Below are 27,134 nucleotides of genomic sequence, written 5' to 3' on the forward strand. Positions count from 1 at the left end.
AAGTACGTTCAGCATGCGTGTTCGAAGCACGAGTTGCGGAATTTCGAGACCAGTCGCACGAAGCAGCGGACAGAATGGGCGAGCGCAAGGTCTTGAACAAGTACTTCCCGCCGGACTTCGATCCGGCGCTTATGCCTCGGCGCAAGCAGCCGAAGAACATGCAGATCGAGGTGCGTATGATGCTGCCCTTCTCGATCCAGTGCAGCACGTGCGGCGAGTACATGTACCGCGGCAAGAAGTTCAACTCGCGCAAGGAAGACGTGCTCGAGGAAGACTACCACGGCATCAAGATCTTCCGCTTCTACATCCGATGCATCACGTGCGCGAGCGAGATCACGTTCAAGACGGATCCGCAGCATGGCGACTATGCTGCCGAGCATGGCTGCCAACGCAACTTTGAGCCATGGCGTGAGACCGACGCTGACGAAGCTGCGGTGCTAAAGGAGCGCGAAGAAGAAGAAAAGGGCGACTCGATGAAGGCGCTGGAAAACCGAACGCTCGACTCGAAACGAGAGATGGACATTCTCGATGCGCTCGACGAAATTAAGGCCATCAACCAGCGCCACGCCAAGGTCGACACGGACGCGCTACTTGCCAAGGTCGCCAGCAGCGGCGAGCAGCCCGTGGAAACCAAGATCATGACCGAAGAAGAGATCCAAGCCGAGATGGAAAACTTCCGGAAGCGCAAGCTCGAGCAGCTCGCGTCGGGGCCACCTGCCAAGGCGGCCAAGACCGTGCCGGTAACGCTGGCTGCCCCTGAGCAAGTGAAGCCGGCGCCAGCGCCCATTGTGATCAAGAAAAGAAGTCAGTGGTGGCGTCCAAGCCGAAAGCCAAGGCCGCGCCGGCTAAGGCGGTTGCGTTGGTCGGCAATTACGATAGCAATAGTGACTAGGTTGCGTGAAATGAAGAACTTTGCTGCTTGCGACATTACTCGATCCATCTACGGGTTGTAGGGCGTGATCATGTTCTTCGCAAACGACTTGAGCGCGGGCACACCACGCACTTCTTCGTTGAGGAGCGGCATCTCGAGAACGTGAAAGTCCTACGTGCGATGTGCTAGCCTCGTGCTGAGAGAGCAAGCGTTTTGCGTACCTCGTACAAGTCGTAGATCTGGTCCAGGTACTTTTGCTGCATCTTTTGGCGCGCGCAGCAGTTGTTGCACGTCGAGTCTAGGTGTCTCGCTTGAATGTGTTGAGGCTGCGGAATCACACTAATACCTTCTTCCGGGTACAACACCTGGTTCACGACGACGTTGTGGACGTCAATGTCGTACTTGGTGAGCTCCTACATCATGGATCGAGCTTGAAATGGTCTAATAGGCAGACGCAGAAGCATCGCTGTCATGTACCTGCACCAGACGCTCGGTTTCGTAGAGCGAGAGAAACTCGGGGATGCAGACGCACACAAAGGTCGTGCGGTCGGCGTCCTTGAACTGCTCGTTGACCTACAAGCATTGCTTCGCATCAAGACACAGTTGTTGATGTTAGGGTGGGCTACCTTTTGGATGACTTCGCGCGTCTGCTCGAGCTTGCCGACGAGCATTTCCTCGGAAGGCAAGGCGCCGCCAAAGAGCGCCGACATCTATGCATGCATTGATCGATATGGATGTTGTTGCAGGTAAACACACCTGACCAAACATGCCAGAAAATTGGTTCTTGAGCGCCATCAGCTTGCCAAAAGCCTTGTCGAGCGCAGTCGGGAAGCTGAGGAGGCGGAGCGTGTGGCCCGTCGGCGCCGTGTCGAAAACAATGACCGAGTAGTCCATGTTCTGCACTTGCTTCATGAGCTCGGCAAAGCTCATGGCTTCGTCGATGCCAGGAATCGAGTTGGTCAAGTCCTTCATGAACGACTGCATGCCCGACGCATCCGAGACGCCGTCTACGCTGTCGTCCATCTGCACCGCAAAACTTCGTCATGGTAAAGCAGACACCAAGATGTCTTACCTCAATGGTTGGGTCGATCTCCATGACGAAGAGGTTGTCAAAGCCATTGACAGCGGTCGGCTCACGCGTAAAGCGCTGACCAAAGGCGTCGCTAAGGTTGTGCGCCGGGTCCGTCGAGACGATGAGGACCTTCTCGCGGTGGCTGGCGAGGGTCACGCCGAGGCAGCACGACGTCGTCGTCTTGCCAACGCCGCCCTTGCCACCGACGAAGATCCACTTGAGCGACGTCTGGTCCACGAGGTTCTGGAGCGTGCCTTCCGGGACGTCAGCCATGTTGCGAATTTTTCGATTTGGCCACAAATGGGAAAATACCCCTCGACAACCAATAACCTTTCAGACCGTATTAAATCATGAGCCCCACCTCCTTGACCCGGAGCTCAAGACGCATACGTGTACAATGCAGATTGTGCACGATCCAGGAGAAAATACAGAAAGCTACGCAAGACAAGACACGCGTGAACGACAACAACATCATTTCCAGCATGATCACATAGTATTGGTTGTCGGCCGCGTTCGACGAGTCCGCAATGGCCACGGATCTACTGTATGGCCACCACCTTCAACACGTTCCTCCATACCTCACCATGAGTAGTCGTAATAAGGACTGGCAGTTCGCATGTACATAACCGCTGCTGTGCTGGAGCAAATATAGCCTCTTCTCTTCGAATTGGGCCTCTGCTCATCTCAGGATAAAATTAGCTCACTATAAGATCATACGTGATCCAAACTGAGCGATGAACGTGAGCTGGTACCCCAAGGCAGCTCTGACTGAGCAGCCGAGCTGTGTCGTGCCATTTGAGCCCCTGTCACCGTCAGGTCAGTCTGGACCCGTGGTTCCTCCGCACTTGGGCCGCCGCCGCCTCGTTTACTACACCACTTTGGCCGTTTGGGTTTTCCTCTCGCTTAACTCGTTTCTGGATCCATTCAAGACGCTGTATGGGTACTACCTGACCACGGACAGCCACGAACACGCCAGCGTGTGGGCCCTCCAAGTCACCAACGCCTTCAACAACATCTCGTCGACTGTTTGCGATCAGGGCGGGCCTTTTCTCAACTGCTACTTTGAGCTGCCCGTGTTTGGCGTTGGGTCATTGGCTGGCGCTGTGTGTCGGTCGTACTACCCTGTTGACATGCGCGACACACAGCACATTGGTATCTTCTTTGGTAATTGCACGCTGCCAAGCGGTGTCCGTCTCGATTTGCCAAACGAAGAAGTAGCGACGAGTCAATGGTCGGTGCTCACAAGCTCAACTCAAAAGGACTGTCTGGACAAGCTCGGTGAAGGGGATGCATTTCCGTGCGACACGTACACAACCGCAAACGGCCGAGTGATTCACCACCGACTCAGCAGAACCGAGACGGATCGCTGGTGCAAAGAGTTTGGCGGCTACTACATCTTGAACAAGACGTCCAACAAACGAGAAATACTGGTCGCGAATGCGTCCGTGGCGAGTGCCCCTGTCTTTACCAGCCTCGTGCTGGATGTGGAGACACCAGTCTTCAGCCTCCACGACATTCTGGGGTGTCCGGCCACTTTTTTCGTCGGTGGAACAGCTGACCACATTTCAACGACATCGTGGTACGGCGACACGATTGGGGCATGGACTGCGCGGACGACGAGGTCCCCGTACACGACGACGCTCACGCGACGCAATAAACTCGTCAGTGTGGCCGCCTTCACATGGCACGATGGCGGTATAACGCAGATCCGTTCCATCTCGAAAGATCTCTTGCGCTGCTGCCTACTCCTCCTCGTGGCCTACTTTCGGGTCTCGTCTATCTACTACCCGATATGGCTTGTCTTCAGACGACAAGGTCAGCCGTTCTGGACGTGGGCCGGCGGCCGCCACATGGGCTTGGTGCTCCACAAACGCGAGCGTCGGTGCCTTGCCGTGCTCTTTCTGCTCTCGTTCGAGGCGCTCCTAAGCACGGAAGACATTGTCATGTTTTGTCAGCACGCGGTCTACACGGTCCCGACCTCGTATACGACGATCGCTTTGACGTACATGTCGATTACGCGCATCATTTGGCCCTCTGCGTTCTTGCTTCTTGCATTGTCTCGACTCCTCGAGTGGCTCTTTGGGCCGAAATATGCGTTCGCTCTCTCGGAAGACCTCTTTCTCCTTGGCGCGCCCGTTGTGTGGTTCTACTTGCCTTCGTATGTCACCACCCAGGGCATGAAACTCTTCCAGGGGTACCGCTGGACCGGCGTCGTCGTCCACCACTACGTCAACACGATCCACAACGCGTATTCGCACCAAAAAGACTCGTGGGCGCTGTACGTGGAGCTTTTCGGCTACTTTACACTGCTCTCATCGCTGCTTACGATCGTACTCGGCTTTGTTTGGCAGTCGGTGACGCACATGACGAGCATCCTCGCGTTTCTATTATCGCGCCAGCGCTATCGCCGTGTACGTGAGCTCAAGGGTACGACTGGGACGCTCGAGGCCGTGCTCCTTGGTGCTGCCGACGGGCTATCGCCAGAAATCGCGTTTCAAGTTACAAAAGCAAAGTGGCCGCGGTCGCAGCGATGTGAAGGCATGAACCTCGCGTCCGAAGGCCTCCTCTGCCTCGTGTACGGGTCGACCCATGTCCTCGCCACTGTCGAGTGGGGCATTGTTGGTCCGGTGCTCAACCCCCAAGGCCACGCCGCCGTTATCGAAGGCCACTCGGTCTCATTTCGACCCGATGTGACGCGCGACACGCTCTCAAGTATCACGCCCGCTCCCGCTCGCGTCGGCATTCCAGATCTGATTTAGAGAACCGCGTTGAACAGTCGATTGCACTCAGGTAGCACTGTGGATTGCACTAACCTTTATTATATATTCAAGAAATCAAGACCTTCCATACCCGAGAGTTTTGTCGTGGTGTACTTCTGTGTGTCTGGAAGTGTGCGTGGAGTTTCAAACCAAAACTACTTGTGCTAATATGCTGATGAACGCGCACGTCCATGAAATTGGGCTTCGAGAATGTAGCAGCCAATCCTTCTCGAAGATGAGTGACCTAAGCTTATCACGGGTGTACATCACACACCAGCCAGTCGTTGCCCGACGGATTCGATTACATGTACACGACAATCGACGGCACGGTCCCATGAAAGTCCTCGTCGTCTCGTCGCAGGCGCACGGAACCGCCATCTCAGACAGCACGCTCGACAAGAATGCCAAGCCTGCGCACCAGTGCAGAAGACCGCCATGCCTACTGTACGACTCTCCCCACCAGCGACGGCGTTTTTCTCGACCGTTATGGCAGCTGGGGCTGCGGAGGGGCTTTGCACCCAAGCGCGGCCACGCTCCAACTCGCAGCTTCTCGAACTTCAAGATCCCACGTTGCAGTATCTTGCGTCAACCTGTGAGAATTGATATTGGCCACTTTGCACTTGGCAGCAAGTCTTGCTGATGTTGGGGCTGTACCCTTCAAAGAGCACGAAGCATACCGGTACATTGGTGCTATGAGATGCACCGAGGTGTTGTCGGCAGTGCGTGCTGTACTTACAGTCAGTGTACAAGTCTACGATCAAGGTTTGCATCTTGAAGAACCGCGATTACGCAATAGCCAGCAATTGTGCCGTGGTCAACGTCAACGCTCTTTTAGGGCCCCTACCTAATAAATTCGTTTTCGATCCCACCCATTTCCATACAAAATATTCATAAATATAGTCGACGTACCCATGGTGGGGGCACGCAAAACGAAAAAACACGGTGACGCTCGAAGTGACACGAGTGTGACGTCATGTGATTGGCTAGGCGCTCAAAGTGCTTTTTTGGCGAGATCGCACAAGTCCTCTACCACCGCCGTGACTCGGATGGACCTGCTTCGGCGCCTCATCGTGGCGCACATGGCCAAGATGGAGAGCTACCTCCAGTTCGTCGGTGTCTATTTGCCGACGCAGATCTACGCGTATCTCTCGTTTCTGCCGCCCGTCGTGACCTACTCGTTCGTCTACATCATGCTTCAGGTATAGCACTTGCATCCTCGTTCACTGCTTATGGTATGCATCAGGCCTTGGCGATCCTCTGGGGCTTCCTCTTCAATGTCGGATCGCTTCTTGGCGAGAACGTCATTGCGATCGCGACCATGCCGTGGTCCCAAGCGCTCTCGGTGCTCTTTGTACATTACTCGGTCATTGGCATTATCCTCAGCATTGGCCGTACGACGTGGATTCTCACGTGGCAATCGGTCGAGAACTTTCCGTACATCCGCCGCGTCATGCGCCACGAAGCGTCGCCGCAACTCGTCGTCTTTCTCTGCGCGCTGCCCATTCTGCTGCTACTCAGCAGCCTCATCGTCGTGCCGTCCGTGTGCACCAACCTCGACACATCGCTGCCGATCGAGTCGACGATCTGCAAAACGAGCTATCTTCGGTTCCTCACGCCCGCGTACCCCGTCTTCCAGCGGTCGCTGCGCCTCACCACGATCATTGCCTCGTGGCAGTTTGTCCAGGTCGTGCTCGAGATCATTCCGCGCTGGCGCGTCATCCTGCAGCGTACGCTCATCGACATGATGACTAACGGTACTGACTTATGCTGCTGGTATATAGACATGTCGCTTCTCAACGTTTGTGTCCTCGGGCTCTCACTCATGGGACTCAACGGCCTTACGGTGCTCTGGACAATCGAGTGGCTCTTGCGTCACTTTCACGTCAAGTTCACGTCGTTTAGCGACCTCTCGCCACTGCGTTGGGAGACGACGGGCCTTGTCCTTCTCTGCCTCTGGATCCTCTGGTTCCTCACGCTCGTGTGCCACAGCTTCCCGCTCTCATTCCCCTCGACAGACGATGCGTACCTCGCCGCATTCTTTGGGCGCATCAAGCTCTCGTTCATTCTCGGCCAAGTCATCGTTTTTGTTCGCGCGTGCGTGCACCCGCAGATGGGCTTTGTGCACGCGCAGCTCGAGCTCACCATCATCAACCTCCTCCTTCCGCTCATTTACGTCTTCTCGCTCATTTGTCTCCGGGGTCTCTGTCTCTCGTCGCCGCGCTCCGTCTTCATTAGCGTTCCGATCTCGGCCGGCACCGCGTACCTCTTGTACCGCGTCTCAGGCATCGACCACCCGCACATATTTGTCGTCATGGCGCTTTTCCTCTACGGCAGCCTCCTCCGGTGGCTCCAGCACACGGCGCACAGCAGTACGCCCGGTCGCCGCGTCTCTTTCTCGTCCGAAGATCAGGTCAAGCACATTCGACCGCGCACGTACCAACGCGTCGCCTTCCGCTTCCTCCTCGCCGGCTCGAGCATCCTCGCGCTCTACATCCTCTTTCTCTCCGGCTTTGGCGCCCTCACGTTTCTCCAGCGTCAATCCGAGTGGTTCCCCGACGCCGCGTCGCTCGTCATGACGCCAACCGAAATCAACGTCCAGCACGCGCGCGTATGCATTCCCTTATTTGCGCATCTGGGCATGACACAGATGGACTATAGGTCGTAAACCTCAAGCTTAAGCTCACGCACGACGAAGCGCCGCCGATAGTGCCGCAGCCACCGTTCTACGCAAGCTGCGGCAACCGGTGGCATGATCTTAGCCTCGTCGACTACGCACTCATGTCCCAAGCCGCGTACTTTAACCCAACGGGCAGCGATCTGCCCGACTTTCTCGCCACCGTCTTTCCTCACACGGCCGACGGCGTCCCGATGTTTGACATTCGGATTCCTGATAATTACACGGCAAAAGGGTCCAAAGTCGAGTTCTTCGAGGTTTGGATTTGACCATGTGATATGACTTTCTCATTTTTAGTGTGGTAGGCGTACTCGGCGGCGCTCAACCTCTCGGTGATTTCGGTGCGCGGGACGGACGTCGGCCGGTTCCGAGACCTCATTGAAGACGTCAAGATGTTTGCCGAGCCGGTCATTTTTGCCATTCTTTCGAGCATTTTCCCCACGATTCGTATGTGGCCCGATGGTACGACAGTCACAATCGTCTTCGTTGCATCTCATTACTGTTTAGTGACGTTTTCGACGCTCATTGAGCTCTACCACGAAATGATGTCACTTTTCGGGCTCAGCCACGAGTATTGGTACTACCACGAGCTCATGCACTACGTGCAATCCATTACGGATCGCGACGTCATCTTGACAGGCCACTCGCTCGGTGGCGGCATCGCTCGGTACTACTTTTGATCTAACGCTATCGCTCGGGTCTGACACTTGTCGTTTGTGTTAGCGTCGTGGGCTCGATCTTGGGGAAGCCATCCGTCTCGTTCTCGCCACCAGGTAAACCCTCGTCCTGTGGTCGATGCATCCAGACTCTTACCATGTACTTGGCAGGCTCGGTGCAGACGTACAGCAAGCTCGTGCACGACATTGCGGGCGAAAACTCGATCGTGGACCGCAGGCGCCTGCACCATTTGTCAACGTGTGTGATTCCAGGTACACTGCCTCCTAATCTACCGTTCCCACGGATTGACGTGGTCTGCAGAATATGATCCGATCACGATGATCGACACGCAGTCCGGTTTGATCCAGCGGTATGCGCGTGTGTTGCTGGAAGAGCTCATGTTGTTCGTAGCATTACGTGTGACTCGTCGCACCTTTCGATGCAGCTCAGCTGCCACATGAACGAAGGCACGCTATGCAACTTGATGTCGCATTGTGGCGACCACCGCGGCCGGTTCGCGGCGTGTACGTTCGAGCACCGCGTGTCGACGATCTCGGAGGATATCTTTGAGATGGTGTTTGTCGATTTGGTCGCGCCCACGACGCTTAGTGGCCTCATGATTGCTGTCGCGATTCTCTTTTCGCTCATTCGGTACAAGTACATTCGCCGCTACCAGCGCCAGATCCTCCGTCTAAAACGCTAAGTGGACTTGAGTTAACTTAAAATCGGAGCATCGAGCGATCCATCATCCTACGTTCAATAGAGTTGTTGAAGCATCAACGATATTTGGGCCCTTGGTCGAATCAAGGGAAACAACGAGCACTAGTAGCACTTGTTGACCATCGAATAGACAACATACATCCTACGCTGTATGAACATGCTCTTGATTGCTCGTGTACAAGGAGTCAATTGCACGATTCATTACGCAATAGAATGGGAATACAGCGCTTAGATGTCTTGCATCATGGGCGAGAGGTCCGGACGGCGCGCGCCGACGACAAAGAAGTCGGACTCACGCCACGCCACGTCAATATCCTCAAAACCGACGCTCTCGAGCCACTTCATTTGGACAAAGACGCTTGCCATGCCCACGTGATCGCCCATGATGACGTGGCCGCCAGGCACGAGCGAGTCGAAGAGGAGCTGGAAAATGCGCATGTGCGCGTCCGTGATCGATTCGAACTCCTTTTGGTCTGGCGCGTAGTGGTCCGGCTTCTCCACGAGCACGTGCACGGCGAGCGAAGCCGTAATGGCGTCAAAAGGCCCTTTCTCGAGCACCGCGACCTCGTTCAAGTTGACGGTGCAGTAGCTGTGCCGGTGGTACTGGCTCAAGCGCCTCGCCGCCAACTGCTGGCGCTCGACCGACTGGTCAAAGAGCACAACTTGCGCGTCCGGGTACGCGTCAAGCACCTTCTCAGCGCAGAGGCCGCTGCCGGCGCAGAGGTCGGCAACCTTGGAGTTTTCGCCCAGCGGCGGGAGCGCATAGACCATCTGCTCGAGCATCTTGGGCACAAGGGGCAGCCGCCGCACGAGCTGGAGGTCGTACCAGCGCGCATCGCCCCAGAAGCCTGCCTGTGGCTGGTGCGCGCGGTAGAGGTTACGCAGCCACGAGGTCGGCGCGACGGACGCGTCCGGCTCGATCGCTGCGCCGGGGACCATGGCTCTGGCCTTCGTCCGCGGATGTTTGGCCGGGCGCGGCGTCGGCGTGAGATAGTCCTTTGGGACGTTCTCGACGTACGGGCACTTGCCGAGGTGGTTGCGCATGAGCTGGAGGCGGGACACGATGGCCTTGGGCTCTGGCGCGCCGAGCGCGCCATGGACGCCGGTCTCGATCTGGGTCTGGTGGGCGGCCCGACAGGCCTTGCACTCGACGTACCAGTAGCTGTGGTACTTCTCGCGGTTCACGAGCTTGGTGAAGAAGCGCCAGATGTCATCGTTCTTGTGGGCGCCGCCTTCGCGTACGTACGCCATCGCTTCTTCCCCCGTCACCGCCATGGATTGGGCAAAATGCAACGAGACTCGGATCGCGATTGGATTGCGCAACGATTATTGCACCAAAATTCCGCCAATCACAACTCGTCTAGAACCAACGACGCCCTTCTCCTCCCGCGGCCACAACGAGGCACCCTTCGACCAGAAGACCAAATCCTGTGCGTGCCCGTCATGTGCATTACATGGAACGGCTGACGCAACCACAGAGCTCGCTCGATCGGAGAGCACTATCAAGGCCCGAGTTGTCGCCCATTGGCTAAAATGTCCGATGAGTACACTTCAACGATTGGCTTCTTTAGCCCAATGAAAGCGGACACCGTTCGCGATCGGCTTGTTCTTGTCGGCGGAATTTGGCAAGCTCATGCTTGCGCTCGCGCTCGGCCTTAACTTTGATCTGCTTCTCGAGTGTGGCTTGGGCGACGCGCTCTTGGCGGCTCGTCTCGTCAATGGTTGTCGCTTGCGGCCCAACCTGCAATGGCAGCAGCGATGACGGACCTGGTGCGTGCTGCTGCTTGCGCTCAACCAGCGCGATCTTTTGCCGTCGCTTGCGATCCTGGGATTGCGCCCGGTTCAAGTCTCGTGTAACTTGTGCTTGGGCGAGACGCGTTGCGGTGGGTGAGAGTGACGGTTCCTTTGATCCTAGTGCAGGCAAGCGGAGGCGCGAGGAGGACGCGTCATCCTCGACACGGTTGTCGCTGGTGACGATCGATCCTTGAAAGGCGCCGGGCATGTGGGGTAGTACACGCGTCGACTTTCTCAGTCCATGGCCAGGCGGCGTTCCGGGTCGTGCGGGTGCTTGACACGCGCTTGCCGTCACGATGCCCGCAAGGTCGTTCTCTTGTTGGTTGCTGGTCGAAAGTGGCTTGAGCGCATGGGCTTTGTGCCTGCGTGCGGGGTCGGTGGTCTGAGGCTCCGATGGCCTTCGTATCTAAAAAGTATCAACGCTATAAGGGGTTGCTGCTACTTGCAGCATTCTACTCCAGTGAGCGGCTCGATCGTGCCATTGGGCTTTTTCATCAGTGACACGACCGACATGAGTCCAATCGGTGGCAACGCAGTCTACACGCTTGTGAAAAAAGATTCGAACGTGAGGGGTACCGATGATGCCGCAGGCTCGATTTTGCGCTCTTTCTTTGCCAAAGCACCTCCTTCGTTGGCAAGGCCTGGGAACAGCACGTGGGGGCAGTGCTCGATCGGACAGTGGTATTTCTGAGCAAGGACATGCTGTAGCAAGCAGCTCTCATGGAACGTGTGCTACAGAGCTTTATAATGCCGTATTTCTAAATATGAAGAAAGATACATGGCACGGTAGTTGGCGTATGTCCATTGACATGCGCAGGCCTTGCGTACACAGTGTACACCAGATGCTCACATCGGGATTCGCTGGTGCCCACTCTTTCGCTTGTGCAGCACCCAACTAACTCGATTGAGGTGAGAGAACACTCGAGCGGAGCTCACCTTGTCGCCGACGAGATTGGCCATGAGATAGTCTTGCAGTGGGTACTTTTCGGCTGCATCGAGCTACGAGACGCCATATATATATAGACGACAAGACGAGAGTGTCACAAAGAGACCTCGCAGAGAAGGTCATAGTCGGCGTGAGAAAGCTCTCGGCCTTCAAGGTCGTTTATCGCTTGAGGACTTAGCAGTGCGTCCCGGAGAGACCGCAGCGCTGGAAACCACGTGCCTTTGTGTGCCTTGCGTAGCACAAACGAGTGCTTGGCGTGGGCGTTGCTCTCTACAGGTGTAGCAGTCGTGTCTTGTACTTCAAACAAGTTTTGGATCGTACTAAAGCAGCGCTCGCATAGGTCCGTGTGCTTGCACTGGAGACAACGATATCGGTTGCAGCGAATTGGCTTGGTCTGGCACTGTTTGCATGTCGTGCCAGTGTGCACGAGTGGGTTGCGGTTCGAGATGTCGGCTTCCTTCTTCAACTCCGTGAGTGCCGAGTCCCCCCAGTCGTGGCGGCATAGTGGGCAGCTGATCGGTTCTTTCGATTGTTTACGGCTCTCCCCAAACACCTTCACTGGAGGAATGTGAGTCTATCAATGTTGCCTCGCACTAAAGGGCTCGTACTGCAGTCGATGTGGAAGTTGTTGCCGCAGCCGTGCTTGCAGTACGTGAGGTTTTTCTCGCTCTCGACCATTTCTTCTTGGCAAATCGCGCATACTTCACCCTCGACAAGCGCATGTCGGGTCGCAACTTGTTTTTTTGTCGTCTCGTCGACCTCGGGTGTCTCGGGGGCTAACTTTCGGCGCAAGAAAGCAGGTTTTGCGCGCGCACTCGTTTCTTCGCTGTACCCACCGCTGAGGAGCGTTGTAATCTACACTTCGCCTTATGGACACCTAAGAGCGGTTGCGCACGGTACCTCTGAATCAATGAGCGACTTTTGCCACACGACAGGATTGGTCCGCGGCACGCGCAGTATCTTCAACATAACAAAGAGGAGGTGGCAGCACACATCTTTGTCGCCGCACGTGCACGATTGAACTGCGCCGATGAGCACGCGGAACTTGACCGAGCTATTTTGCTCTTGAATCTACGAGATGATCGAGAATATGACAGCGCGATTTCTATCGGGGGCGACGCACGACATAGTTGGTCGGACCCGTTGTTTGTACGAGGTACATTGTGCGCCCGATCGTGTCGTCAATCTTGGTACGAATCGCGTCGGGCACCTTTCCGCGGTACGGAACGAGTCTTGCTGCCATGTTTCGGCTGTCGGCTTCGGGAAACGCCAGTGAAACTACTCTTTGAATGCATCCTTTTTCACTTTCGTGCGCTGGAATCGGAAAGCGATCAGGCGGCCCCGAGCGTCACTTAACAATCGAACTGCTGATTGGAAACATATGAGAGGATTTTGATAGCATGATGCTCGTTGCATGAAGTCTCTCGCATACAATTCGACGACGTCATGTATGATGCTTCTCTCGCTTTAGACCGCAGACACTGACTTGGCGTAGCATTTTGTTCTCTTTAGCGTGTCCAGTATCGACACGAACTACCGGCCTCGTGAGTTTGACCGTATCCGTTTGTGATTTGGGTGAATGCGCTGCAAAGCTGGCAGTAGACATGTAGTACGACACATTTTGCGCCGCCCAACACAGATACGACGGCATCTTCTCGAACGCGAGGACAATGGCCGTGAAGTGAATATACTACGCAGTAATTGGCTCTCACCCCATGTGCAAAATCTGCTTTTGGCGCGCGACGACCGGCTTTCGGCGCTTACGACGCTTGGACTTGGCGCCGTAGCTAGCATCGAAGTCGGCAGGGACAACAACAGGCGCGGTGTCAACGAGAGTGGCGGTCTCGCTTCCGATGGGCGCGAAGACAATTCGATTGCCTCGCGAGTCTTCGTTGATTGCGCGGACAGTTGCAGGCGTCGGTTCGACGCCCATGGGCGCTTCAACAACAGGCGGCAGTTCGGGAGTGGCTTCGGTGCTTGCCAACAACGGGTTCCGCAAGAGGAAGAGACGGTGGTTTTCGGCTTCTATCCATTGCACGAGCGCATCGTAGCCGTCCAACGGTACGCCCGTGATGAAGTCCCACGGACGCCATGCGTCCTGTTCAAATTCGGACGGCCACCACGACGGAAAATCGCCGTCGCCGTAGTCGATGCGACGGCGGTAGTAGTTGTACAGCAAACGAATTGTGTGAGTGTGGCGTTTCCCATGGCCATGGATCCGGTCCGAGCACTAGGAACGAATGGATGAAGGGTCACAAGGCTCGGCGACATGCAGTACCGGCAGGCAAAAGTACTCGCCGCAGTGGGCGCACTCAACCTCGGCACTCGATGGGTTCTCTATATATCAAAGAATCATCGTCATATGTGTTGAACAAGAGCACACGCCGTACCGCATTGATCACACTTGGGCTGTGGCAGCTCGGTCAAAAGTTCGCCCGGCATGCGCCACCGCACATCGTAGTTGAGCTGGTTCTACGACATACGTGGTTCCCAATCGCATCCATCCCATGAGCTATTTCTCTAGTGTGCGTACGTAGTAGTATGGGGCCCCGATGCCTTTCTCGAGCGAGTTGTCGATATCAATCATGTGCTTCCACGCGGTCCGGCGCGCTTCCTTCAGCGCTTCAAGAGTCTTGCGCGCTTGGTGGCGCCGGTAGTGACACTGCACAACCTGCGCCGCCCAAAAAAGCATGGCTTCGTCACGTTGCTTCAGAGCGAGAAGCGCATTGAGCTGCACACGCGCTACCCGCCGCTCGAGCACGTGGGTCCACCACAAGCAAAGGTGCTTCGCCGCCGCGACTTGACGCACATGAAGCTGGCGGCGAAGCTCGAGCTCCCAAACGCGCTGCAAAAAGGTCTTGCGGTCTCGCCAATGTCGTTGAATGTACGTAGCGGCGACGTCTTCGTCTCGACGGCGCTGGGCCTATTCATCAATTTTTGTGTGAAGCCGACATGCAACGAAGGGCTGTATTCGCACCATGCGAAGAACGCCTAGAAAGTTACGTCCTTGACGAGCACGCCACACCGATTGCATCTTCATTGCGCTGTAGTGCAATAACGCCAGATGCTCTCGGCGCGTGGCAAGCTGACGCCGAGCAAGGCGCTGGCGGTACATGGACTGCAGTGTGATCGCAGCAGCCTGCTCTTCAGCCGAGCGCATCAGATCGTACTGCCGCCGCCTCGCCGCCTCCTGACGGGCGCGTCGGCCCCGCAGCAGTGCCTGTTTTACGTCGTAAGACTCTGCCTCGTATTGTACTAAATAAGCGAGAGATTACCTGCAGCTGAGTGGCCGACTCTTCCTGAGCGGCGTCCTGCGCCTTCTTGGCCGCATGGGCAAGCATGTAGCGTCGACGGCCGGTGATACCCCGCCATCGGCGCTGCATGACCACGGCAGCGCGGTGCTGCTTTTTGCTCGACCGAATATGGGCGGCAAGAGCGATTTTTGCAATACGCGAACGCCGCGTCGCTCGAAATCTAGCAAAATCATCGACCTCGAAAACGATGGGAAACGCGAGCATACTGGCGCTGCACGAAGATGGCCGCTTCAGTACGGCGCTTCTCCAGCAGTGCATCATACTCGTCTTGCGCGTGCTTCTTATTGCGACAGGCTCGGAAACATCGCTATTCATTTTCATATACGACGTCGTCATTTCATAACAGATCAACCTGAATTTTCGTAGCCATGCGGTGATCGCCGCTCTGAAGAAGCTTCTCCAAGAGCGCCTTGCGACGCCCACGCCGACCGCGAAATGACTTTGAAGACGGCACACAACCACGTGCTGCTTGTGCGCCTCTTGGGCCGCCGCAAACGCAATGCGCGACTGCCGCTGTCGAAATGTGTTCTACACAAAAATGTCAAAAAGGGAAATATAGACGCGGCATTGGTACTTGGATTTTGATAGCTGCCAATATAAGCTGGCCCGCGACATCAATCTCTCGGCGCTCTTTGGCACGGTGTGCGGGAAAGACTCCAAGCTCGGACGGTGTCGACCGAAACACGGTATATGGCCACGACGTCTTGAGTGCAAAAAGCGCGCGCGACGACATACCGCAACCCTATTGATTGACAATGAACATTGGCAATGAGAAACTGGCAACCTCGTACGTGTAAACTCAGTGTGAGTAGGGTGGGGCAGGCAAACGCCAATTGGTTCACGAACTCATCGGTGACGAGTGAACACCCGTTGAGAATCAAATGTGAAAGAGCAGGCGTGGGGCTCCGAAAGGACTGAATAAACGCAAGCAAGCCGACGTCCGTAACATGTGAGCATCCTGCACGCGCCAAGATTATCAACGATTGGATCATTTTGGAGGAACAATACCACTGAGGTTGAGCAGCACGAGCTTATCCGAGAGGCGGGCGAGATGTCGGACACCGATGTCTGTGATGCGGTCGCAGTAAGCTAGCGTGAGCTCTTTTAGATGCGACGACGACGTGGCAATGTCTTGAAGCACAAGGTTGCTTGTCAGCGTGACGTTTGAAAGGTCGAGGGTCTCGAGCTTCGGGCAGCCGTGGAGCAAGTGGCTAATGCCAGCCGGTGTTGTGTTGTAGCAGCCTTTTAAGCTGACTTTCACAAGCGCGCGGCACCCAGCGCCTAGGCTCTTGAGTGCTCGCTAATAGCACAATTTTTCGCTGCAAAGATTGCAGCATGTATGCTTGTAGCCTACCTCGACGACTTGAAAGCATCCAGCAAGATCGAGCTCTGACAATTCTACAAAGGTGTAGGCAAAAAATAGGGTGGTGATGAAGGTTTGTGCAGTACATACGCGGGCAGGTGGCGGCGACGGCCTGAAGACCCTCAAGGCCAAAATTGCGCTTGACACCGTCCGAAATCAAGTACAACTGGTGCAGACTCAAGACTTTCAAATGTGGACACCCTTCTGAGACGAAGCGAAGACCAACGTCCGAGAGGTTCTTTGCATGACCGATGCGGAGCGTGTGCAGACTGGGTGTGTTGGCTCCAACGCTTCGAAGACCTTCGTCCGTGAGCTTGAAGCAGTGCGTAAGGTCGAGTGACTCTAGCTGTGAGCATCCTTGTACGAGCCACGCAATACCAACGTCTGACACAAACGTGCATCCTGAGATGTTGAACACCTAGAGTACGTGAGATGTAGTTCGTAGATGTAAGGGTAGACCCGCAGCTTGGGGCAGTGCTCGCCGAGCGAGAGACATGTAATGTCGGTAACGCGCTCGTTGACGCGTCCTTTTAGCGTCGCAATGAGCAGCGTTTCAAGGCGTGTACAATACTGAGCAACGCTAACGACGCCCGTGTCGGATACCTAAACAAAGATGTAAGCACTCGACCATGAGAGGGCTTTTGCAGTCGTACCTTGGGGCAGAACGAAATGTTTAGGTACGTTAGTTGTCGGCACTGAAAGCCAAGTGTTTTAAGTGTCGTGTCAGCAACCTAATCCCATTGAAGATTGACGACATCATATCTCGTGCCCGTTCGTACTTGTGTGCAACCTGCCACGTCCAAGTGCTCCAGGTGCTGAAAGTTGTAGAACAGCCGCACGAGAACCCACTCATCAAGGTGGCTGCAGTTTGCGATTGACAAGCCTAATGTTACGTGAGAAGAACACTCCCGGGTAGCATGTGTGCTGTGTACGGCGCATGTGGGTGCAGTGATCGCTGATGGCACCGAGACCAGCTCCGGCAATGCCCGTGCAGCCAGAGACGTTGAGTGTTCTCAGCGTAGAGCAGTGTAGCGCGAGCGTGCGCATGCCTGCGTCCGACACCTACACATCTCCAGTGAGCGAACCATATCCGTGTCGCGGGTACTGTATAACCTTGGTCGCATTCGCAATCTCCAGGCACTCGAGGTGGTGCACAGCCTTTGCCATGGCGATGATGCCAATGTCCGTCAAGGCTTCCATGCCGTTAGCAATTATGCTTGTGGTACTCTCGTTGTGTGCTCCGTGAAAAGCTTCAGAGCGAAGTACACATCCTAAGTGACGTGAGGTTATATCGTCCATTGGTTGTACTGGTACTCACTAGCGTGCAAATTTTGGATGCGAGTATTGTGTGCTGCAATCTTGACAAAAGTGTCGTCCGTTGCTAAGAGTGTCCACTTCGAAATGTGGATCTGAGGTCGCTGCAATAATTGCAGCGGGAAAAAGTCAGGCGTCGCAATGAGGCTTCGACCTTGTACGCTTGACTTTTTTGAGGCTGAGGTTGGCGCTGGGACCATAGATCGAGCGTCGAGCGTCCCCAATACCTCTCTACGACTACATCAATAACACAACCATGTACGACTGCACACCTCCACGCCACTTTGAACTGGACAGCTCGGTCATCGTCTTGATTGCCTCGTGCTTTTGGAATTGCGGTAAGAAGACGAGTGCGACTGGGCTTTCCATGAGGTTCTTGACTTCGTGTCTGCGGTCGAGGCAAGTTGTCGCCCAATGCTGCGAGCTTGACTTGAGGGCGCTTGCAGAGTCGCTTCGGCACGCACTTCTGACTAAGAGTAGCATCCGAAGAATGAGCACACCATGACTTGATAGCACCCACGAGCCCACCCTTTGCGATCTGCATTCGTGATGTCGTGGTAAAAGTCTTCGAGTAGGCCCATCGCTCTCTGCTCTGCTCAGGCAACTTTATACAATGAAACTGTCGGAACGTGCCCAGACTCCGGCAAATCTTGTAACTGATGTCACACCGCCGGTGGAAGCACTAGACCTACTGGCAAAAAAACTTCAAACACGGCGTTCGTAGTGATATCGAAGCAACAAGGAAGGTGAGGCCGTGAAGGGCGGACTCGTCGAAAAATTATTTTCGCTCATACTTGGCACATCAATAAACGACAGTTTTGGCTTTGTCAAAATAAGATTGTGGTGGTCGATGGAGGCCTATAGCTCGAGATATTTTATGTTTTCATTATTGAATTGGGGATCAATTGGTGTAAATTAATTTGGAGCTTGAGGTCGATCGGAGATGGTATGCAATGGAGATTAGATAGTGTGTGCGGTTGGTATCTACGAGAATGGTGTGCAGAAGTTGATATTTCCTCTAAATATATTGAAAATATAGACGCAAGTATATGGAGCAAAAAAGATGTGACCGCTGTGGGATTCGAACCCACGCCCTTTCAGACCAGTGCCTTAAACTGGCGCCTTAGACCGCTCGGCCAAGCGATCACCGCTTGGCTTTCTTCCCTCTACTACTCATAGAACACCGCAATGTCATTATCTATCACTTTCTACACCATACCATTACGAAACACAGCATTATGCACTCTTACCACATCCCACACAAGCACACAGACCATTTACCATGACTCCCAGTCGTTTTTCTACGCTCCTTCTATTTCTTTTGATTTTACCTTCTTTTCTATTTCGCACATACCCTAGCCTAGCGGCGCCACTCCTTCTCTCGCATGCTTTTTAATTTTTCAATTTAGGACCCAAATACATCACAGAGCCCTGGCATGAGTGTCTCTTGGTCATCTTGCGGCTGCTTCAAGTGCTCAAATGAGGCCGAATTCGCAAACTAGAAAAGTCAAGAACGCGACATGCAGAGCTGTTTTGGTCATGACAACTTGGGTGTAGTCTTTTTATGCCTTTGTTCAGCACCCCTAAAATTTTCAAAGCGATTGGAGAAGGTTTCATAAATTCAAGAATTTTGGCCGGCCGTGGCCACGGTCGGTGAAGCCGTGACGGGCGGACTCGTCGAAAAATTATTTTCGCTCATACTTGGCACATCAATAAACGACAGTTTTGGCTTTGTCAAAATAAGATTGTGGTGGTCGATGGAGGCCTATAGCTCGAGATATTTATGTTTCATTATTGAATTGGGGATCAATTGGTGTAAATTAATTTGGAGCTTGAGGTCGATCGGAGATGGTATGCAATGGAGATTAGATAGTGTGTGCGGTTGGTATCTACGAGAATGGTGTGCAGAAGTTGATATTTCCTCTAAATATATTGAAAATATAGACGCAAGTATATGGAGCAAAAAAGATGTGACCGCTGTGGGATTCGAACCCACGCCCTTTCAGACCAGTGCCTTAAACTGGCGCCTTAGACCGCTCGGCCAAGCGATCACCGCTTGGCTTTCTTCCCTCTACTACTCATAGAACACCGCAATGTCATTATCTATCACTTTCTACACCATACCATTACGAAACACAGCATTATGCACTCTTACCACATCCCACACAAGCACACAGACCATTTACCATGACTCCCAGTCGTTTTTCTACGCTCCTTCTATTTCTTTTGATTTTACCTTCTTTTCTATTTCGCACATACCCTAGCCTAGCGGCGCCACTCCTTCTCTCGCATGCTTTTTAATTTTTCAATTTAGGACCCAAATACATCACAGAGCCCTGGCATGAGTGTCTCTTGGTCATCTTGCGGCTGCTTCAAGTGCTCAAATGAGGCCGAATTCGCAAACTAGAAAAGTCAAGAACGCGACATGCAGAGCTGTTTTGGTCATGACAACTTGGGTGTAGTCTTTTTATGCCTTTGTTCAGCACCCCTAAAATTTTCAAAGCGATTGGAGAAGGTTTCATAAATTCAAGAATTTTGGCCGGCCGCGGCCACGGTCGGTGAAGCCGTGACGGGCGGACTCGTCGAAAAATTATTTTCGCTCATACTTGGCACATCAATAAACGACAGTTTTGGCTTTGTCAAAATAAGATTGTGGTGGTCGATGGAGGCCTATAGCTCGAGATATTTATGTTTCATTATTGAATTGGGGATCAATTGGTGTAAATTAATTTGGAGCTTGAGGTCGATCGGAGATGGTATGCAATGGAGATTAGATAGTGTGTGCGGTTGGTATCTACGAGAATGGTGTGCAGAAGTTGATATTTCCTCTAAATATATTGAAAATATAGACGCAAGTATATGGAGCAAAAAAAGATGTGACCGCTGTGGGATTCGAACCCACGCCCTTTCAGACCAGTGCCTTAAACTGGCGCCTTAGACCGCTCGGCCAAGCGATCACCGCTTGGCCTTCTTCCCTCTACTACTCATAGAACACCGCAATGTCATTATCTATCACTTTCTACACCATACCATTACGAAACACAGCATTATGCACTCTTACCACATCCCACACAAGCACACAGACCATTTACCATGACTCCCAGTCGTTTTTCTACGCTCCTTCTATTTCTTTTGATTTTACCTTCTTTTCCATGACTCCCAGTCGTTTTTCTACGCTCCTTCTATTTCTTTTGATTTTACCTTCTTTTCTATTTCGCACATACCCTAGCCTAGCGGCGCCACTCCTTCTCTCGCATGCTTTTTAATTTTTCAATTTAGGACCCAAATACATCACAGAGCCCTGGCATGAGTGTCTCTTGGTCATCTTGCGGCTGCTTCAAGTGCTCAAATGAGGCCGAATTCGCAAACTAGAAAAGTCAAGAACGCGACATGCAGAGCTGTTTTGGTCATGACAACTTGGGTGTAGTCTTTTTATGCCTTTGTTCAGCACCCCTAAAATTTTCAAAGCGATTGGAGAAGGGTTTCATAAATTCAAGAATTTTGGCCGGCCGTGGCCACGGTCGGTGAAGCCGTGACGGGCGGACTCGTCGAAAAATTATTTTCGCTCATACTTGGCACTCATACTTGGCACATCAATAAACGACAGTTTTGGCTTTGTCAAAATAAGATTGTGGTGGTCGATGGAGGCCTATAGCTCGAGATATTTATGTTTCATTATTGAATTGGGGATCAATTGGTGTAAATTAATTTGGAGCTTTGAGGTCGATCGGAGATGGTATGCAATGGAGATTAGATAGTGTGTGCGGTTGGTATCTACGAGAATGGTGTGCAGAAGTTGATATTTCCTCTAAATATATTGAAAATATAGACGCAAGTATATGGAGCAAAAAAGATGTGACCGCTGTGGGATTCGAACCCACGCCCTTTCAGACCAGTGCCTTAAACTGGCGCCTTAGACCGCTCGGCCAAGCGATCACCGCTTGGCTTTCTTCCCTCTACTACTCATAGAACACCGCAATGTCATTATCTATCACTTTCTACACCATACCATTACGAAACACAGCATTATGCACTCTTACCACATCCCACACAAGCACACAGACCATTTACCATGACTCCCAGTCGTTTTTCTACGCTCCTTCTATTTCTTTTGATTTTACCTTCTTTTCTATTTCGCACATACCCTAGCCTAGCGGCGCCACTCCTTCTCGCATGCTTTTTAATTTTTCAATTTAGGACCCAAATACATCACAGAGCCCTGGCATGAGTGTCTCTTGGTCATCTTGCGGCTGCTTCAAGTGCTCAAATGAGGCCGAATTCGCAAACTAGAAAAGTCAAGAACGCGACATGCAGAGCTGTTTTGGTCATGACAACTTGGGTGTAGTCTTTTTATGCCTTTGTTCAGCACCCCTAAAATTTTCAAAGCGATTGGAGAAGGTTTCATAAATTCAAGAATTTTGGCCGGCCGCGGCCACGGTCGGTGAAGCCGTGACGGGCGGACTCGTCGAAAAATTATTTTCGCTCATACTTGGCACATCAATAAACGACAGTTTTGGCTTTGTCAAAATAAGATTGGGGTGGTCGATGGAGGCCTGTAGCTCGAGATATTTGTGTTTCATTATTGAATTGGGTATCAATTGGTGTAAATTAATTTGGAGCTTGAGGTCGATCGGAGATGGTATGCAATGGAGATTAGATAGTGTGTGCGGTTGGTATCTACGAGAATGGTGTGCAGAAGTTGATATTTCCTCTAAATATATTGAAAATATAGACGCAAGTATATGGAGCAAAAAGATGTGACCGCTGTGGGATTCGAACCCACGCCCTTTCAGACCAGTGCCTTAAACTGGCGCCTTAGACCGCTCGGCCAAGCGATCACCGCTTGGCTTTCTTCCCTCTACTACTCATAGAACACCGCAATGTCATTATCTATCACTTTCTACACCATACCATTACGAAACACAGCATTATGCACTCTTACCACATCCCACACAAGCACACAGACCATTTACCATGACTCCCAGTCGTTTTTCTACGCTCCTTCTATTCTTTTGATTTTACCTTCTTTTCTATTTCGCACATACCCTAGCCTAGCGGCGCCACTCCTTCTCTCGCATGCTTTTAATTTTCAATTTAGGACCCAAATACATCACAGAGCCCTGGCATGAGTGTCTCTTGGTCATCTTGCGGCTGCTTCAAGTGCTCAAATGAGGCCGAATTCGCAAACTAGAAAAGTCAAGAACGCGACATGCAGAGCTGTTTTGGTCATGACAACTTGGGTGTAGTCTTTTTATGCCTTTGTTCAGCACCCCTAAAATTTTCAAAGCGATTGGAGAAGGTTTCATAAATTCAAGAATTTTGGCCGGCCGTGGCCACGGTCGGTGAAGCCGTGACGGGCGGACTCGTCGAAAATTATTTTCGCTCATACTTGGCACATCAATAAACGACAGTTTTGGCTTTGTCAAAATAAGATTGTGGTGGTCGATGGAGGCCTGTAGCTCGAGATATTTGTGTTTCATTATTGAATTGGGTATCAATTGGTGTAAATTAATTTGGAGCTTGAGGTCGATCGGAGATGGTATGCAATGGAGATTAGATAGTGTGTGCGGTTGGTATCTACGAGAATGGTGTGCAGAAGTTGATATTTCCTCTAAATATATTGGACTAATGCTTTTTTAGTCTACTTTTAAAGAGTAGTGCTAGTTGGCAGGGTTATAGGCATGGCCAGCGTAGCTGCTATGCGAAGCACACACCCCGCACGAGATAAAACCAGAGTCTTTTGTCGCACCCTAGGTGCTCCTGTTTATTTTAGACTACATTGAACAGTTCAACGAGGTATACTAGTAATTGAAAGTGAGGGTAACGTTAACGAGAAATCGATGCTGATTTGACGGACATACTTGCCAGCTGATAATGCGCAGTGCTCGCCAGAATGACGAGCACATACACGCCGCCAGTCCTATGCATCAGCATACTGTAGATCTAAAGAATCACCAGCAGCGCTTTTTAGGCCCGGTGCCACCGACATGGTTTCCCACGCGTCGCTGCATACCGCCGTCGAGCTGGTATCGTCCGTGCGGCCAAGATCGGCCGCCGCGCGCGCTGATTGGGTGCGTCGGATGCAGAGCCAATGGCGTACCGAGGGAGATGCTGACCAGTCAAATCGTTTCATTATCCGGACAGATCGGTTCCGATTTGAATTACTGAAATAGCGGCGCGATGTCCAACACGATCTTCGTCCGGAACCTCGCGTATGGGGTCTCCCAGGAAGAGCTCGAGAACCTCTTCGGGGACATTGGTCCCGTGAAGAAGGTCTCTGTCATCAAGGACAAGGGCAAGCGCAAGACCGACATGCTCACGCGCGGCTTCGCCTTCGTCAAGTTGTACGTGCCATGGATGCTATGACCATGGAGACTCATGGCGACTAGTGCGATGGAGTCGGACGCCAAGGCCGCGATGGACGCGCTCAACAACACAGAATACCAAGGCCGCAAGCTCTGTATCGGTACGTCCCGTCGTTCTCTTCCTACGACAGCATCCTCATCGTCGCACGCAGATCTCGCCAAAGAGAAGGCCGGTATCCACCCGGCGCACAAGAAGCAGAACCAAAACTCGGCGTTTGCGACGCCAGCCGCCGTTGCCGAAGCGCCCAAGGTCGAAGCCGCGCCCGTCGAGGCCGCGCCGGTCCAGGATGCGCCGCTCGAGGCCGAGGCCGACGACGCCAAGCCCAAGAAGGAGAAGAAGGCGAAGAAGGAGAAGAAGGCGAAGCGCGAAGAAGCGTCCGACGACGTCGACGAGAAGCCTGCGAAGAAGGACAAGAAGCAGAAGAAGCAGCGCGACGAAGCGGCCGAGGTCGAGGAGGAAGTCGCTCAAATCGAAGAGGCTGCGCCGAAGGAAAAGAAGGCCAAGAAGGCCAAGAAGACCGTCGAGGACGAGACCGTCGTTGAAACGAAGAAGCCGGAGGCCAAGAAGCCAGAGGTCAAGAAGCCGGAAGCCAAGAAGCCGGAAGCCAAGAAGCCGGAAGCCAAGAAGCCGGAAGCGGTGGCCGAGGCGGAGCATGTGCAAAGCGAGCGCAACGCCCGTCGGCGTGAGCACCGTGAGCTCTGGCGCAAGGCAAGCGAGCGCAAGGAGCAGCTCGCGACGGCCGAGGAAAAGTCGATTGTGATCTACGGCCTCGGCAGCGCCATCACAGAGAAGCACCTCAAGATCAAGTACGTCTCGTCCATTGTGCGATATGTAGCATGCTCATGCGTCCATTGCAGGATGAAGAAGATTGGCGAGGCCAAGTCGATCGAACTCAAGCAAGAGCCCAACTCGCAGGGCGTCGACGAGCCCGTGGCGTACGTCGAGTGGGCGACGACGGTCTTGAAGGAGAAGGCGATCGAGAAGCTCAACGACCACGTCTTCAAGGGCTTCACGATGCTCGTGCGCGGGTACACGCGTTTGATTGTACGTCAATGGGTTCTGACATTACGTACATTAGTCTGGACACGACGTCGCTCTCGGACAAGGAAGGCGTCCGTCTCATTGTGCGCAACCTGCAGTTCGACGTCAAGGACGCCGACTTGGACAAGCTCTTCAAGAAGTTTGGTCCGCTCGCGGAAGCGCGTGTCGTGCGCCTCCCGGTCGAGGCCGACAGCAAGATGCCACTGGGCCGCAGCCGCGGTTTTGGCTTTGTCCAGTTCAAGAACCGTGTGGACGCCCAAAAGGCCATCGAGGTCTATCATTCCATGCCTTGCAGTACACTCACGCCTTGATCGCGCCTAGGAAATCAACGGGACCAAGTTCAAGGGCCGCGACATCGTCGTGGATTACGCCGTTGCCAAGTCCGAGTACCTGAAGACGCAAGCGGCGGCGGCGGTGCCTGAGGCTGACGAAGCCGACGAAGAGGCCGTCGGCGACGACGACGAAAATGTCTTGGTCGATGACGACGAGATGGTCGAGTCGGACATTGAGGGTCATGGGGACGAGGACGACGCGGAAGAGAACGAAGCTGCCGACGACAACGCCGAAGAAGAAGACGACGACGAGGAAGACGAAGAGCCCGCGAGCAAGCGCCCCAAGGGCGATTCGGAAGCGCAGATGCTCCGCACGGTGTTTATCCGCAACCTCTCGTTCCAAACGACCGAGCTCTTCCTCAAGGAGAGCATGGAATCCGAGTTTGGGCCCGTCGAGTACGCGCGTGTCGTCATGGACCACAGCGCGGGCCTCTCCAAGGGCGTTGCGTTCGTGCGCTTCCGCAGCCAAGACGCGGCGGACGCGGCGATTGCGCGCGGCACGGTCAAGGACGACAGCAAGGACAAGAAGAAGAACAAGTCGAGCGTGTCGGGCGGCCTCTTTTACGACAATGCGCTCCTCGACGGTGACGGCGTCTACGTCGACAACCGTTTGCTCTCGATCACGCGCGCTGTCAACAAGGACGACGCGACGCGCCTCGCGGACGAGAACAGCGCGACGCGCAAGGCCAAGGACAAGCGCAACATGTACCTCGCGTACGAAGGCACGATCAGCGTCAACAAGGTAATGAGTCTATCCATGGTTGTATATGCTCATGTAAAGTGATTAGACGGCCGACGAAGACCTCGAGTTGCCCAAGATGGACATCGAGAAGCGCCGCCGCGCGATCAAGGAGAAGAAGGAAAAGCTCAAGAACCCGCTCTTCTTCATCTCGCCTGTCCGTCTCTCGGTGCGCAACCTTGCGCTTGGCGTCGGTACGCATTGGAAACACAAGATATGTCGATGACAGAGGACTCATCATCTTCATCGTGTGTAGACGAAAAGATCCTCAAGACCATCTTCCGCGAAGGCGCGATCGCGGGTCTGCGTGCCAACCTCGTCGACATGAAGGAGGTCAAGCCCGAGTATGTGCTCAAGTCGGGCGCGCCCGTCAAGATTGAACTGTGCAAGATCGTCCGCGACATGGACAACATCAAGCCGGGCCAGGAGCCGCGCTCGCGCGGGTATGGTTTTGTGCAATTTTCGCACCACGTGCACGCGCTTGCGGCATTGCGCCAGCTCAACAACAACCCCACGTACACCGAGTACTCTGGGCGCGGTGTCAAGCTCGGCAAGTCGACGCCCGATGCCGAAAAGACGCGTCTCATCATTGAGTTTGCGCTCGAAAACCACGGCAAGCTCAAGCTTCGCGAGGTTGGGCTCGTTTTGTTTGCCTTGTTTTTCTATGCTCACACCGTGTTGGTGCCGCGTAGAAAAAGATGAACGACGCCAAGAAGCGCCGCACCGAAGACAACATGCTCCGCAAGGCGCAGGGCGAGGTCGTCGAGAAGGTCGAGCGCAAGAGCCGCGGCAAGCGCCAGCGCGAAGCCAAGGCGATCAAGAAGGCGACACCCGAAGAAGAGGCGGCGCCGGCGGCCAAGAAGGCCAAGACGGACAAGCCCAAGCCCAAGGTGGAGAAGGTGGCCCCGAAGCGCAAGCGCGAGACGCCGGTCGCCGCCCCCGCGGGCCCGTCGCGCAAGGAGCGGAAGCACGCCAAGTCGATCAAGGCGGACAAGTCGTTTGAAGACATGGTCGATTCGTACAAGGCGCAGCTCTTCCGGACCGTCGATGACGCCGAGAACCGCGGCCGTTGGTTTGAAGAGTAGACTCCCCTTTTTGCATTAACACTCTACCTTCGTTTAATTAACCTGTTTAGAATCAATCATTCATACTTTGTGGTGTGTTGTTGTCTC

At 53.7% G+C, this 27,134-nt stretch overlaps 8 protein-coding genes and 5 non-coding genes across 13 annotated transcripts; 4 read left to right on the forward strand and 9 right to left on the reverse strand.

The window, feature by feature from the left end:
• Positions 1–74: 74 nt before the first annotated feature.
• On the forward strand, positions 75–892 carry SPRG_03922 (hypothetical protein; the record flags this gene model as incomplete). Its single annotated transcript, XM_012342515.1, has 2 exons — positions 75–740; positions 803–892. 2 exons carry the CDS (start codon positions 75–77, stop codon positions 890–892), a joined length of 756 nt encoding a protein of 251 aa, XP_012197905.1.
• Positions 809–2,234, reverse strand: SPRG_03923 (hypothetical protein). The gene is made up of 7 exons (XM_012342516.1): positions 1,944–2,234; positions 1,628–1,894; positions 1,498–1,581; positions 1,349–1,444; positions 1,218–1,284; positions 1,093–1,169; positions 809–1,042 (listed from the first exon to the last, which is right to left on the reverse strand). The coding sequence occupies exons 1-7, from the start codon at positions 2,214–2,216 to the stop codon at positions 941–943; spliced, it is 966 nt and encodes a 321-aa protein (XP_012197906.1). The 5' UTR covers positions 2,217–2,234; the 3' UTR covers positions 809–940.
• A 424-nt stretch (positions 2,235–2,658) lies between these two features.
• On the forward strand, positions 2,659–4,798 carry SPRG_03924 (hypothetical protein). Its single transcript, XM_012342517.1, has one exon. The coding sequence runs from the start codon at positions 2,678–2,680 to the stop codon at positions 4,700–4,702; it is 2,025 nt and encodes a 674-aa protein (XP_012197907.1). The 5' UTR covers positions 2,659–2,677; the 3' UTR covers positions 4,703–4,798.
• A 900-nt stretch (positions 4,799–5,698) lies between these two features.
• On the forward strand, positions 5,699–8,806 carry SPRG_03925 (hypothetical protein). Its single transcript, XM_012342518.1, has 10 exons — positions 5,699–5,901; positions 5,946–6,429; positions 6,484–7,310; positions 7,361–7,633; positions 7,682–7,838; positions 7,884–8,043; positions 8,100–8,149; positions 8,204–8,305; positions 8,355–8,403; positions 8,445–8,806. Exons 1-10 carry the CDS (start codon positions 5,749–5,751, stop codon positions 8,734–8,736), a joined length of 2,547 nt encoding a protein of 848 aa, XP_012197908.1. The 5' UTR covers positions 5,699–5,748; the 3' UTR covers positions 8,737–8,806.
• Positions 8,807–8,930: 124 nt separating this feature from the next.
• Positions 8,931–10,027, reverse strand: SPRG_03926 (hypothetical protein). The gene has a single exon (XM_012342519.1). It carries the CDS (start codon positions 10,002–10,004, stop codon positions 8,982–8,984), a length of 1,023 nt encoding a protein of 340 aa, XP_012197909.1. The 5' UTR covers positions 10,005–10,027; the 3' UTR covers positions 8,931–8,981.
• Positions 10,028–10,292: 265 nt separating this feature from the next.
• Positions 10,293–12,766, reverse strand: SPRG_03927 (hypothetical protein). The gene is made up of 10 exons (XM_012342520.1): positions 12,617–12,766; positions 12,394–12,564; positions 12,102–12,348; positions 11,815–12,051; positions 11,600–11,763; positions 11,484–11,546; positions 11,326–11,442; positions 11,124–11,279; positions 11,004–11,084; positions 10,293–10,953 (listed from the first exon to the last, which is right to left on the reverse strand). Exons 1-10 carry the CDS (start codon positions 12,734–12,736, stop codon positions 10,321–10,323), a joined length of 1,989 nt encoding a protein of 662 aa, XP_012197910.1. The 5' UTR covers positions 12,737–12,766; the 3' UTR covers positions 10,293–10,320.
• Positions 12,767–13,166: 400 nt separating this feature from the next.
• Positions 13,167–17,589, reverse strand: SPRG_03928 (hypothetical protein). Its single transcript, XM_012342521.1, has 20 exons — positions 17,489–17,589; positions 17,284–17,441; positions 17,103–17,232; positions 16,950–17,053; positions 16,824–16,901; positions 16,630–16,773; positions 16,261–16,588; positions 16,162–16,205; positions 15,816–16,107; positions 15,599–15,765; positions 15,382–15,549; positions 15,267–15,335; positions 15,160–15,216; positions 15,014–15,114; positions 14,769–14,967; positions 14,471–14,713; positions 14,027–14,416; positions 13,884–13,965; positions 13,772–13,830; positions 13,167–13,723 (listed from the first exon to the last, which is right to left on the reverse strand). Exons 2-20 carry the CDS (start codon positions 17,368–17,370, stop codon positions 13,202–13,204), a joined length of 3,264 nt encoding a protein of 1,087 aa, XP_012197911.1. The 5' UTR covers positions 17,371–17,441; positions 17,489–17,589; the 3' UTR covers positions 13,167–13,201.
• Positions 17,590–18,550: 961 nt separating this feature from the next.
• SPRG_30033 lies at positions 18,551–18,630 on the reverse strand. The gene has a single exon. It is a non-coding gene; the product is annotated as a tRNA-Leu (tRNA).
• An 825-nt stretch (positions 18,631–19,455) lies between these two features.
• Positions 19,456–19,535, reverse strand: SPRG_30034. Its single transcript has one exon. It is a non-coding gene; the product is annotated as a tRNA-Leu (tRNA).
• An 826-nt stretch (positions 19,536–20,361) lies between these two features.
• On the reverse strand, positions 20,362–20,441 carry SPRG_30035. The gene has a single exon. It is a non-coding gene; the product is annotated as a tRNA-Leu (tRNA).
• Positions 20,442–21,340: 899 nt separating this feature from the next.
• Positions 21,341–21,420, reverse strand: SPRG_30036. Its single transcript has one exon. It is a non-coding gene; the product is annotated as a tRNA-Leu (tRNA).
• Positions 21,421–22,242: 822 nt separating this feature from the next.
• On the reverse strand, positions 22,243–22,322 carry SPRG_30037. Its single transcript has one exon. It is a non-coding gene; the product is annotated as a tRNA-Leu (tRNA).
• A 1,305-nt stretch (positions 22,323–23,627) lies between these two features.
• Positions 23,628–27,120, forward strand: SPRG_03929 (hypothetical protein). Its single transcript, XM_012342522.1, has 9 exons — positions 23,628–23,828; positions 23,874–23,950; positions 24,002–24,656; positions 24,708–24,878; positions 24,929–25,163; positions 25,213–25,965; positions 26,012–26,156; positions 26,219–26,595; positions 26,655–27,120. The coding sequence occupies exons 1-9, from the start codon at positions 23,665–23,667 to the stop codon at positions 27,045–27,047; spliced, it is 2,970 nt and encodes a 989-aa protein (XP_012197912.1). The 5' UTR covers positions 23,628–23,664; the 3' UTR covers positions 27,048–27,120.
• The last annotated feature ends 14 nt before the right edge of the window (positions 27,121–27,134 follow it).

This window comes from Saprolegnia parasitica, assembly GCF_000151545.1.
Source record: "Saprolegnia parasitica CBS 223.65 unplaced genomic scaffold supercont2.10, whole genome shotgun sequence".
In the NCBI taxonomy this organism is placed as follows: domain Eukaryota; phylum Oomycota; class Saprolegniomycetes; order Saprolegniales; family Saprolegniaceae; genus Saprolegnia; species Saprolegnia parasitica.

Bases quoted from the DNA above. Each gene is read 5' to 3' on its own strand.
- SPRG_03923 (XM_012342516.1), bottom strand. From the start codon at position 2,216: ATGGCTGACGTCCCGGAAGGCACGCTCCAGAACCTCGTGGACCAGACG. The intron at 1,285-1,348 runs GTACATGACAGC...TCCATGATGTAG, and splicing joins AAACCGAGCGTCTGGTGCAG to GAGCTCACCAAGTACGACAT. The intron at 1,043-1,092 runs GTACGCAAAACG...CATCGCACGTAG, and splicing joins AGATCTACGACTTGTACGAG to GACTTTCACGTTCTCGAGAT.
- SPRG_03924 (XM_012342517.1), top strand. From the start codon at position 2,678: ATGAACGTGAGCTGGTACCCCAAGGCAGCTCTGACTGAGCAGCCGAGC.
- SPRG_03925 (XM_012342518.1), top strand. From the start codon at position 5,749: ATGGACCTGCTTCGGCGCCTCATCGTGGCGCACATGGCCAAGATGGAG. The intron at 6,430-6,483 runs GTACGCTCATCG...GCTGGTATATAG, and splicing joins CTGGCGCGTCATCCTGCAGC to ACATGTCGCTTCTCAACGTT. The intron at 8,044-8,099 runs GTACTACTTTTG...CGTTTGTGTTAG, and splicing joins CTCGGTGGCGGCATCGCTCG to CGTCGTGGGCTCGATCTTGG.
- SPRG_03926 (XM_012342519.1), bottom strand. From the start codon at position 10,004: ATGGCGTACGTACGCGAAGGCGGCGCCCACAAGAACGATGACATCTGG.
- SPRG_03927 (XM_012342520.1), bottom strand. From the start codon at position 12,736: ATGGCAGCAAGACTCGTTCCGTACCGCGGAAAGGTGCCCGACGCGATT. The intron at 12,565-12,616 runs GTGCGTCGCCCC...ATCATCTCGTAG, and splicing joins CGGGTCCGACCAACTATGTC to ATTCAAGAGCAAAATAGCTC. The intron at 11,085-11,123 runs GTACCCCTCACG...ACAAGCGTGTAG, and splicing joins TCGAGCCTGCGGCATCATCG to ACTGCGTTGCCACCGATTGG.
- SPRG_03928 (XM_012342521.1), bottom strand. From the start codon at position 17,370: ATGGAAGCCTTGACGGACATTGGCATCATCGCCATGGCAAAGGCTGTG. The intron at 17,054-17,102 runs GTACACAGCACA...ACGTAACATTAG, and splicing joins TCACTGCACCCACATGCGCC to GCTTGTCAATCGCAAACTGC. The intron at 16,902-16,949 runs GTACGAACGGGC...CAATGGGATTAG, and splicing joins ACGTGGCAGGTTGCACACAA to GTTGCTGACACGACACTTAA.
- SPRG_03929 (XM_012342522.1), top strand. From the start codon at position 23,665: ATGTCCAACACGATCTTCGTCCGGAACCTCGCGTATGGGGTCTCCCAG. The intron at 23,829-23,873 runs GTACGTGCCATG...CATGGCGACTAG, and splicing joins GGCTTCGCCTTCGTCAAGTT to TGCGATGGAGTCGGACGCCA. The intron at 26,596-26,654 runs GTTGGGCTCGTT...GGTGCCGCGTAG, and splicing joins GCAAGCTCAAGCTTCGCGAG to AAAAAGATGAACGACGCCAA.